This window comes from Labrus mixtus, chromosome 5, assembly GCF_963584025.1.
Source record: "Labrus mixtus chromosome 5, fLabMix1.1, whole genome shotgun sequence".
NCBI lineage: Eukaryota > Metazoa > Chordata > Actinopteri > Labriformes > Labridae > Labrus > Labrus mixtus.
Window position 1 is genome coordinate 28,758,515 of NC_083616.1, and position 11,851 is coordinate 28,770,365.

General features: G+C 39.8%; 1 protein-coding gene across 1 annotated transcript in view; it reads right to left on the reverse strand.

Annotated features, from left to right (window-relative positions):
• Nucleotides 1-218: 218 nt before the first annotated feature.
• lmbrd2a (LMBR1 domain containing 2a) overlaps nt 219-11,851 on the reverse strand; it is an 11,723-nt gene continuing 90 nt past the window's right edge. The window contains exons 1-18 of the mRNA XM_061038863.1: nt 11,808-11,851; nt 10,447-10,661; nt 9,008-9,120; nt 7,422-7,520; nt 7,156-7,323; nt 6,822-7,032; nt 6,551-6,625; nt 6,349-6,456; nt 6,052-6,235; nt 5,034-5,215; nt 4,808-4,941; nt 4,588-4,693; nt 4,378-4,475; nt 2,551-2,654; nt 2,227-2,273; nt 1,980-2,088; nt 1,001-1,094; nt 219-910 (exon numbers count right to left, since the gene is read on the reverse strand). The exon at nt 11,808-11,851 is cut by the window's right edge and continues 90 nt beyond it. Of these exons, the coding sequence (XP_060894846.1) occupies nt 847-910; nt 1,001-1,094; nt 1,980-2,088; nt 2,227-2,273; nt 2,551-2,654; nt 4,378-4,475; nt 4,588-4,693; nt 4,808-4,941; nt 5,034-5,215; nt 6,052-6,235; nt 6,349-6,456; nt 6,551-6,625; nt 6,822-7,032; nt 7,156-7,323; nt 7,422-7,520; nt 9,008-9,120; nt 10,447-10,620 (2,070 nt within the window). The 5' untranslated portion in view covers nt 10,621-10,661; nt 11,808-11,851 and the 3' untranslated portion in view covers nt 219-846. The remainder of the gene's footprint in view (nt 911-1,000; nt 1,095-1,979; nt 2,089-2,226; nt 2,274-2,550; nt 2,655-4,377; nt 4,476-4,587; nt 4,694-4,807; nt 4,942-5,033; nt 5,216-6,051; nt 6,236-6,348; nt 6,457-6,550; nt 6,626-6,821; nt 7,033-7,155; nt 7,324-7,421; nt 7,521-9,007; nt 9,121-10,446; nt 10,662-11,807) is intronic.

Consider the following 11,851-nt stretch of genomic DNA (forward strand, 5'->3'; position numbering starts at 1 on the left):
ACTGATCATCACGGGTCCTCCACGTTAAAGGTTGTTGACCATAAATAACATTAAATTATAAACAAATAAACTATACAATACTACTATTTATGCATAAATAAGTCGATTGTACCACAATTAAAATAACTTTCATTAAGAAAGTTAAACTTCTCATATTGTTTTATAATAACCCAAAGATTATCTTTACTTCTGAGACATTTTCTTCAATAATTTTTAACAACCAAGCATTTTTATGATGCAGCAAAGAATCTGTGCTGGTCCGTTCATTCGATTAATTCACAAACAAATACAGATTTCTGTTTAAAAATGGTAAAATTCTTTCATTTTAATGCAGTATCATAAATACAAGCATTTAAAAAACTTGTGCAACCTTTTTAGAAAGTAGGCGTAAGTCGCCATAGGTCCTTTTTTATATAAACAACTCATTCCAAACACAACGTTCACAACAAGAAGTAAGTTTGGCTGATGATGTCCTCCCTTTGAATACGAATCAGTGTTCAATTTGTTGTACAATGGTAATGCAAAACACAATTATTAAAACATAATACTAAAATGATACTTCAAAAGGGTTGGCCCTTCACACACGAGGTTCAGGCTTTTGGAGCGTTAAAATCCCTCTACATTCTCAGAAAATAATCCATTTTCAGAAATCAGCTGAGATACAGTATGAACCCCTCCACCAAGGGTTTTTATTTCACATTAGTTGGTTTCCTGTTTGCATGTCCATGTCTCAGATACAGTATGTTCCCTTTTATTTCCTGAGGTGTGGGATGATAAATGTTCAGTCTTTTATCTCCATTTCCAGCATGTACTTTTTCATTGCTTTCCCCTCATGTCATCTGCATGTCAAACATCATCAAAAAGTCTTGTTTGAGAGTGTGACACAGACAGGTAACGTCCTCCTGTTGACCTACAGAGTCGAAGACAGAGACAAAGTGAGTGATTAAGAACGCCTGTTTGAAATGTTCTGCAGCCTCGTTGTATTTATTGCTGAACACACCTTCTGTTTGGTGAACCTTCATCACTGGAATTGTCTTGCAGTAAGCGTCTCTGCTGCTCCTCTGACTCCACATCTTGTCTTGTGAATGTGATGACTGGGAAAGCAGAGAGTAATGTATACAATAAACCTTAATGTCAAAATGTCAGGATTATCTTAAAGCACATAAACGTTCTGATGGACATAAGGGCAAAATAAAAATAAATACATGGGTTCATTTCTATCAATGGTTTTAGGCAGAAACAGTTTTCTTTTGACTTTAAAGATGATACCACTTCTCCACCTTTTCAAACAGTCCCCCTGTGGTCTAAATGAAACATCTGTGCTGTGCTTTGGTCAAGATATAACATGAATCAAGCACCAGAGGAGGTTTGTGACCCTGTATAAACCAGCTCTCTCAGAACGCTCCGTTTTGGTGTGTGTGTCTCTTTAAATGCAATGACCCCCCCCCCCCACCCCCCCCGAGTTTTCCCCGTAGACATCACTCCTTCGTTAGTGAGAATAAAAATGGCAGACTTGTGCAAAAGTTTTGTTCTAGGCTGGGGGTGGAGTCCGTGGGTGGAGATAATAATATAATAATTCATAATATGTCCCCTTTAAGAGTAAGACTGAATGGACCTATCCGGATCATTCTTTGTATAAAGGCGTTCTTTAAGATGTTTACTTGTGCATGCATGAAAACGTTCCATAACCACAGTCCCTTTCACTGTGTAAACTCAGAAACTAATCCTTTGAGAGCAGAGCACAAAGAGGCAATGGGAGGGGCTTGTTGTGAGTAACCTTACACACTTTAAAGCCTCTACACAGATGAGGCGCCTCACAGCTACAATGGCAGCTATTTAGTTTCTTGCACAGGCCGGTGTGCTTAATCTCTTGACAGATTTAGAAATGTGAATATAATACAAATTCAAGTCATCCCTGCTGCAAAAGTCTTCTCAGATTTGTATTCCATGCAGGGATTGTAGTCGTCTCTCATGCATACCATTTTTCTTGTTCTGTGTGACAGGGCTGCTCTGGTTATCCTTGATCTCAGTGTAACCCCCTCTGGTCCGCCCAGAAGTTCCATTGACTCCAAACCGCTCCCTCCGGGCCTGAAACAGACGACAATACAGGGACGTAAATACTTCAACACACTAAAAACAAATCAGTGGAAAACAGAGTCAGCGGATTGGGAAGATTTCCTTGGCTTCATAGAAACATTTTTTATTTGATTGAAAAAAGATCCTGACCCATCTGCGATTTTCTCCATCTTCAGCTTTATTTCTTTTTCTTCTTTCTAGAAAATAAAAAAAAATGTAAGTTCAAAATGTGACAAAGCATGTGCCACTTTCGATTGCAAAAAATACAGTGAGTGAACAATAATTATAATGATGGCTTTCCAATACAAAACAACAGCACATGTACCGAGGTTTAAGAAATCAATAACAAGCATTTCAAAGAACATGTCTTATCTGAAAACAATAATCATGTAAGAAAAAAATAATTCTAAACAAAGTCAATAAAAGATCCAAACAATACCTGCACTTTGAAGAGTGATAAAAAATAACAAGTACCTCTTTTAATGAGTTCCCTGCCTTCGTCCACCAGGTCAGACGTGAAGTCATCGTCAGTAATGTACTGATGGAGGCCCAGGAGGTTCAAACAGCGAGACCCCAGGCTACATAACCACACACACACAATTATAAATAGTTAAGTATAAGATGCATAAATAATTGAAAATATATTTTTAATTTGTTGGACAAAAAAAGGAAGATTCAAGTCAGAGTACATTCTTTCCCCCCCGAGACGCTGTGCATTATTGCTCTGTTAACCTACAAACTGCATCGTATACATCAGTTAACCACATTGTGGCGAAGAAGTTACTTTACAGAACAGGAAATTGTACGAAGAGAAAGGAGAGATTGTCTGCACTCTGAAACCGTCAGTACTAATAACATCTCAAACGACGAGTGATGTCAAATCTGAGCGCTTAGAGGTTTGACAAACTCGGCTACTTTCACATCAAGCTCTGGTCACTCACACAAAATATATACAGCAAATTCAAACAGGAAAACAAATGTCTCAACTATAGAAGTTCTTGTAAATAATATTAAAAGTTCATTTAAAAAGAAGGAAATAACACCAGAAGAGGATGATAAAATAAGGAATGAGACAAAAGCCAAAAGGGTGTAAAAATCATAGAACGGAAAAGATCAATTAAAACAAATGAAATGAAAAGAACATATGTCTTTCAGCTTTCATAAAAAATACATTTTAAAGCAGCTAGACTAAGTTTTTTGGAGTTCAGTAAGCAGAGTTCAGAGTTCCTTAATTTGATTTGGATGCTCTTATAGTAAAAGCCAAATCTTGCCTCTGTCACAACCCTCGTGCTGGAAGTAACAAACATGGCTTCAATGGCAAATGTTAATAGACAAGAGGGAACAGATCAGGTAGATACTGTACTGGGAACCCACAATTTTCCAGTTTGGGATCAATAAAGTAATTCTATTCTATTCTACTGTTGTTATTGCAGAAATGCTGTTTGAAACCTTAAAAGTGAGGAAATGGTTTATAATCTACTGGAAATCTAACAGGGAGCAAACGAAGGGAGGCCAGCTCAGGGGTTATCTGATTATGCCCTCACTAAGGAGTTTATAGCAGGGCTTTGTACCAGCTGGAGATGGTGGATGGAGACCTGGCTGTTATCAGAGTAAAGTTTATGCAGTGTTCAAGCCAAGAATATATAAAAAGCATGCATCAGTTTTTAGGTTTAACTCAAGCTGGAAGCAACATGACTGAAAAACTTAGTTGACTTGGTCATGAAAAAAGAGGTAAGCATCAAATATGACCTCTAGCTTCCTAAAAGTCTGTTTTTATGTTACTTGACAGACAGGATAGGATGAGAGAAGATTTGTGTAATATATAAATAAGGATCATCAGCATAGCAAATGGTTAATCAGATAAATAATTTGAATATCAATATATTAATATCAAGAGGCAGTTTGTACAAAAAAAAAGAGGACCAAGCATGGAGCCTTGAGGGACACCACAGCCCAACTTAACAATCAGGTGATTAACTTTATCCACCGGGACACTAAAAGTTCACTTTAGCAGGATTTTTACAGATTAAAGATCTGTCAGTCGTCCAGTCTCAACCTGTCTTTGCTCTCTTATGTGAACAAGATAATGGGGTACTATTTCTAAATTAAATATCCTAGTCATCACAAGATATCTCCACTTTTGTTGCTTTCGGCTGCACTAACATTGACACCAAAGTATCTTCAATAAACCGATATGGCCACTTCATCATCTCCACAAACATTGTATACCAGACTGTACTTTTACAGCAGGTTTACATTGAACTGATAAAAGTAAGACATAGAGTTTGGTTATTGTCTTGCCTGTAAAAAGTGGCGAAGCAGAGCAGCAGTATCAGCATGGGATAATAAATGTAGAATCCATCCGATATGAAAGATAGCAAACGCATGGAGCCCATGATCTGAAAGATGGAGAGACAGAGGAACATGGTTTGGTTTGGTCTGTGCAGTATGTATAAATATATCTTTGTGGGTTTGAATGACGGTGTGTGAGCATGTTTGTGTGAGACCCACAGAGGTGTAAGATGTCTGTATTCTGTCTTGGTGTGAGATGGCAGAGTCCATGTGAATCAGGCCCAGAAAGTTGAGGCACAAAGGAGGAGTGAGACGACAGAACAACCTGAAGGGGGGGGAAAAAATCATAAAATCAAGCACAGATATATATTCAAAACACTGTCTCTCTTAAACCCATAATGTCACGTATAATAAACCATATAACGCCTGAGTAACATACATGCCACTAAACTGCAGGCTGTAAGCATCAGTCTGGTGATGAGGCACCAGGTGATAGTAGTGAAACACTCGGATCCTGAAAACTGTGGAGAAAACACAGAAACACAGGAAGAGGATGCTGACAAAGCACACCATCTGAGAGAGAAAAGAAACAAGAGAAAGAGAAAGCTGGTTAGCTTGTTCAGTCCAAAGTCGGATCTTTACTTGTTCGCGTGGCACGGGCCTACCTCGATACAGATGTAGTTGTGTTGCTTTTCAGCCATCTGAACAAAGACAGCGAAGAGGGAGAGGACGGGGTTTGTGTTGAAGAAGGTGCACTCGGACCAGACTACTGCTGCCGAGAGGAGACACAGGACGACTGCCAGCAGTTTGTAGAAACCCTGTCTGAACACACACTCCCAGTACCACTCTGAATAGGACAAAAAAACACACATGCATCAGTTCAAATGTTGGACAACAATCAAGGTAGATGTCAGTTATGTTAACAGGTTCACACATGACATATTTTGTGGGAATAGATTCATAAAAGAGCAGAATTAGACACTTAACCTCCATTCAAATTCAATTCTATGTTCTTCTGAAATACATATTTAGTTTGAATTGACGGTTATATTTCTATGCAGAAAGAGTTCAATTATACAAAGTTTCCCAAATATCAATGCTTTTGATTGGACGGAACACCTCTGGAGCAGCTTTTTAACATCACTATGATGTCAAACTTTGACAGAGAATAATGGATTATGACACATTAAGCAGCTTTTTGGTGGCAGTGACCCCAACCCCACAAAATCGACCGAATTAGGGAAACGTTGGGATACAGAAGGTCTCTACAAAACCACTATTAAGCTATTCACAAAAATGCTAAACAATGAAAACTGTAGTGCAGAATGATTGTAAAATGATTGTTTACTTTTTATATAAACTGTAAAAATAGCACCCCAACATATTAGTCAAGCCCCCCCCCCCACCCCCTTAGCACCGGGAGAAAATAATCCTGGCGCCCTGCCTGGTTAGAACTGATGGATTTAAAAAGAGACAGCATTCAAGACCCCAAGGAAGCAATGCTGGTAAAAACCAAATCCAACCAGTGGTGGAAAATGAAAGAAAGTTTTTTGCTGAAATGTGGTTGACTAAAACAAAGCTCATGAATAAGAAGTACCTCCATTTGTACTTATAAGTGTTGTGACGTGAATGCATTTTACTTTCCATCTGTCAGGTTGAGACTTTGTTACAGATTGCACTCACCCACTGCAGGAGTAAAGATGAACCTGTGGATCCAGCCGTGATGTTGTTCAGAGGGAAAGCTGTGAGTGAAATGTCGGACGGGGCTGAGCTGGCTTTTAGCGACGTCTTCGAGATGGAAGGCCTGATCCAACAAGATGGGCCACTGGACCTGAGCCTGCCTGTACCTCTGCACTGCAGAGATTACCTGGAACACACACAGACAGGTCAAAGGGCAAATGATTAATATACACAGAAACAAACCATATTCATGCAATGTTTCCTTTTAAATAACAGTGCAGTGATATAAATAATAATTACCTTTTTATGAAGCTTAATGAGGCGGATTTTGGTGGGAATGGCATTCTGTTCACCACTAGAGCTTTCCACATCTCTCCCTCTCATCTCTTCTTGGTAATCACTGGGACACTGCGAACACATCACACATCAGTCATATGAAGATGCACAGAATAATAGAGCAAAAGAAAATCAATCAGAATGTTTAAATGTAAAACTCGCTCACCTTTGTCAATATGGTGTCCACACACTTCCTGAGACTGCTGTTGTACCTCACAGATTCATGGCAACCTGCCACCTCCTGATTACAGAAAATAGTTTAGTTCTTGTTAAATAATTAAAAAAACAGGTGAATCAAAAACTGAAGAGAAGTTGTGATTCACTTGCTTAATTCAACATAATATATTTAAACAAGAAACTTTCTAAAGAAAACAATGTTTTAAATGTTGTACCAGCTCCTATTTTCTTACAAAACTAAACTGTTTATAAAATCTCACCTCCATAACATCCGCCAGGTTCTCCTCCGCCTCGGCCTTCTCAGTAGCCATCTTTGCAGCCTTGAAGTAGGCCTTATCCAGCAGGTAACCATGGGAGGATGAGAGCCAATAAGAACGCGGGATCTCGACCAGGCCGTAGCCTAGCAACAGCACCAGCAGGAAGAGACCCCAGGTGTTGGCAGCAGTAATGCCAATGGTGTGGAGTTGCGACCTGCACAGGTTTGACGTGTTATAAACAAATGTGTAGACACAGCTCCAGCTTCAAACACACACACAATTCATTTCTTTAGCTTAGTGATGGGATATTTAGTGAATCCAGGCAGGTTGGGCTCACCAGGTCAGATGCCACTTTGGGTGAGTGGCCAGGTATATGAGCAGGGAGATGAAGATAAGGAGGTAGGTGCCATAATAGAGAGCATTTTCAAAGAGAGCTGTTTTCATTTTTCCAACTCTTGAAAAAGCTCCTGACCGTGCGTATGACTGCATAAAGGGCAACAGCAGCCTGTACACACACACAGAGAGACGAGAGATATCAATATAAGGAGAAAACACATCTGTCTGTAAGCACACAGCAGGAGAAGGATGTGGTTAGGATTTTACCAAGTGAGGAACTGAGAGGTCCAGTATACAACTCTCCAGAACACTGGTAGGATGCCGTCTGGGATGTAGCTCCATGGCTCCTCACAGGCCTGTGGTGTCCTGCGACACAAACACACACATAGGTTTGAATATAAAAATACATGAAGCTCAGTTTGAACCTCAGTCATGTGCACGGCTTTGAAGCCGCTAACACTTGGGTTTGCCAGAGATAAAAATGTTAAACATAGACTCTCTTCAATACAAACTGGTATCACTTTAAGCCATTTTAAAGTGGTTGTTGTGTCTGCTTAACTTTTTAAGTTTTATTTTCTATTTTTGCGGTACCATAAATGGAATAATTAAAAATCATTGTGTCAAGGTGGAGGCCTAAATCTTAAACATGAATATCGAAGAATTTGAACTAATAATTTAGGAGACTTGATTTCAACTATTCTAATTTAACTGCCATACGAGACCTGCTTGTCACTTTTATTAATTTTCTTTGTGCCCTTTTGTTTGCAGTTCTACACTATTGTCGAGGTTGTTTTTTTATTATTCCCCGAGTTCCTGCCTCTGCTTTTGTCTGTTAAAGCACTCTGGGAAAGGGGAAAGGGGATGCAAATTAGCCAAGGCTGGAAACTTTTACGCATGGCATCTACTTTGCATTTAACATATGAAGCAATGTTGTAAAGGTGTCATGTAAATCAAGTTATTATTATTATTAATCTCAATAAGTCATTGAGTAGTGAAGCGTGATCTAGCTCTAAATGCATCTTCTGGTCCATGACATTTTTTTTGCTTCTATTTACATCTGAATGTAACTACCAGGAGCTTTATGCACAGCTCCCCCTAGTGTTCAGTATCAAAATAAGTTGTGAAAAACTGTCACAACCTGTTACTTGTAGTCTAATGAAGAGACATAATAAAACATATTAAACACACAATCAGCCTCCAACAATCTCTCAAAAACGCTCTGTATAAAAAAAGCCTCTAATGAGACATCATATGATGATGTTGGAAGACAAAAACATTAAACATTTTAAGGTTGCAAATTTCAGTCCTTTTTTCTTAACTGATAGTTTAACACCTTAATAATCAAAAATTGATGAATCATTCATAATTAGATTACCATGAATAAACAGAAAACACTCTGCTGACAGCTTCATTTTTGCCTCACTTTTTCTCAGTACCACTTCTTCCTTGAGTTGTAATAACAGTAGTTTTTCTGAGTTGCAAAGGTGAAGGTCGCCCTCTTTTGGTACAGAATGGTATTACATGTGACCGTCAGTAAAATTGTAAACAAAACAGATTGTCTATTAATAGATTTTTTAATCGGTGTAATTCTTAAGGATGATTAATCGATTCATGATTAATCATTAACATCCCCAGCTGAAGTAAAAATACCAATTAAGATTTCTGTGATTTAAGGCAATGCACACTTTAGTAAGAGATCAACACTGCTTTGTTTTAAAAGTGGAAATATCTAATCACGATTTTCTTTTTCACAAATTACTGTATCATGTTGGATGGCCTTGACAAACAATCTGAAGGAATAAATCCTCTTTAAATGAGCAAAGTGTGGCCCTCAGTGCCACCATCATATTTACCTGAGAGTTGAATAAACAGAGAAGCTTTCATCCGTCTGATTGGAGCGTCTTGCTCGAGTCACAGGAGTGAGGGGTTGGTGTGCGTTGTCAATCAGACACTGCTTGTAGATGGTCTGCAAGAGGAGCAGAGTTTAAAACAGTAAAGCAAACACTTCATGAAACACATGATCAAGCCTATTCATCACATTACAATGGTGCAGGTTAAACACCTGAGGCCACAGCGGTGTCAACAAAACACACAGCTGAGCCTCATTCAGACACAGACTGTTCTAAAAAACAAACACAACGCACAGCCTGATGATCCTGTTTTTCTCTCCTAAGAAAAGACTTCTAACTACCAAAGCCAGGTGGGAGACTCTGATCAGAAAAATGAAGAGAATCTTCACTGGTGTACATTTTATAGTTTGTAGAGAACAAAATGAAGTAACAGTAGTCAATGGAAACAAAATCATCCGCCCAGTGAGGACAGACACATAACATGACACAGGTACTAAACTGGATTTATGTCTGGGCAATGAGAGGGCCAGTCCATAGTCCATCAATGCCTCCGTCATCCAGAAACTGCCGACACACTCTGACCACATGAGGTCGGACACTGTCCTGCACCAGGAAGAACCCAGAGCCCGCCGCACCAGCTTAAGGTCTGACTATCACTCTGAGGATTTCATCCTGGTTTCTAATAGCAGTCAGGGTCCATCATGGACATCTTTGTAACCCTCCAAGGATCTGCCTCCCCAGACCAGCACTAACCCACCGCCAAACCGGTTATACTGGATGATGTTACAGACAGCATACCATTCATGTCGTATGTGGTCAGTGTGAACCTGCTCTCATCTGTAAACAGATACCTATGGCAGACCTGCCATTCTGGTGGTTTTCTATTGAATTCCAATCAAGCTGAAAGGTGTTGGGCTGTGTGCACAAGTCCCAGTAGAGATCGTCAGCCCCCCCCTCCCCCCTAATGCCACCCAAGGAGCAGATACTGGTCCTGCTGTTGGCTTGATGCATTTTTGGGCCCTGTCCGGCTCTCCTTGTGTAACAGCAGGTCTCCTTGTATCTCCTCTAAGCTCTTGAGACTTGTGACTATACCTTTGGAGGTGCCATTCAGGAGGAGCGGGACTACCTGTGCAACCTGATTGGGCTGTAGCTACCGCCTGACAAGGACACTAGCCGAACACAATAGAGAAGAATCGGTCAGGAAGGATAACGAGAAAACAAATGTCTGCGGCCACCACATGCAAACCATTCCCTTTTTTTTTTTTTTTTTGATGTCTTGTTTTTGCCTCTCCGTTGCACCTGTTGTCACTTTCAGATGAAATTGATTCACAATCACAAGTGCTTCCTAAATGGACAGGTTTATATCTCTGAAGTTTAACAGACTTGGTGTTACACTGTAATGATCAGCATTGACTTTAAAAGAGCTGCGGTGGTTTTCGTACCGTGCTGACGTCGAGTGGCAGAATGAAGACGATGAGGAAGCAGAGGTACCAGGACAGCAGCGTCCCCAACAGGACCATCCGCTGCTGCTTCCGCAGATCTCCATAACGCTGGAGGAGGTAGAGAGCCAAGAAGAAGACCACGACGACCACGACGGCCAGCGAAGCGGCGCTCATAATGAATGAAGAGGCGGGCGTCAAGAAGTCATGATGATGGACTGGAGGAAGGGAGAGAGAGGGGAAAGACAAAAGTCATTGGACAAACTGCAATCAGCCTGGTTATCAGACACATTATGACCCTAACACATGGGCAAATGACTTTGAGATAGGTGTGTGCATTTCAGATAAAACACCTGTTTCTCTATTCTCACACTTCTTAATAACATATTTAAAAAGTGAATACAAAATCCAGTGGCGGTTCTAGACCACTTTTGCTGAGGGGGCCAAACTGGGGCCAGTTGTTTTGTCTTAGAGGAACATTAAACCTAGGTGAAAAGATGATCGCTTTAATATATATTATGCCAAATAATAACGCACATCATTAAATAACACAACATGAAATACCATGATTTCTATTTGTTTCAGGAACAGAATTAAATACTAGATTGTGAGTTAAATACTGTGTATGTGTTATTAGGGGGGGCTCTTCCTTTTGGAGGGGTGGCCAAAGGGGGGGACCAAGCTCAGTTTTACAGGGGCACTGGCCCCTGTTGGCCCCTGTTGGCCCATGCCTAGAACCGCCCATGACAAAATCCATGGTTCATGTCTGATGAAGGGCGAGGGCGTTACTGGTGGTAGTTTTTCCATTAAATGTAACTTAATTGGAGCAGCTTCTGGTGTGCGGACTATTCTTTCTACTTTTGGACTTTTTTCTGTTCAGCACCCAGAACTTCAGTTTTCAGATATGCGTGCTTTTTGATATTTTTTTGTCTAATATAAAATCCATAACATTCACAGTAATACCATTAAAGTCAGTAGCCTAGGTCTTATTATATTTAAACATTGGGGAAATCGAAACGTCAATTAAAAGCTTTATTACACAGAATGTGAAACAGTGTTGCAGACGCTCAAATGTATCATTAAAATTTTATTATCTATATCAGGATAATATATAAGTCAAACGTAGCCTATAATTTACGATAAATTATCACTAAATAATATTAATATCGTCAGGAGTTGAATACAGGTGAGCATTATCTTACTCATATTTTATTATTCCCTTTAAATGTGTTATGTTTGTATTTCCAGATGATACTTCACTGTGATACCCGGATTGAAGCTTTAGCTCGTCGGTTAAGATTTAGCCTTCTCGTTTTGAACAAAGAGCTCGTAAATAAAGAAAGCCCGGCAGCAGTGACTCTTACCTTTTCAGTTTTCTTCTCTCGGGCTGAAGATTGCAAACCAGTAA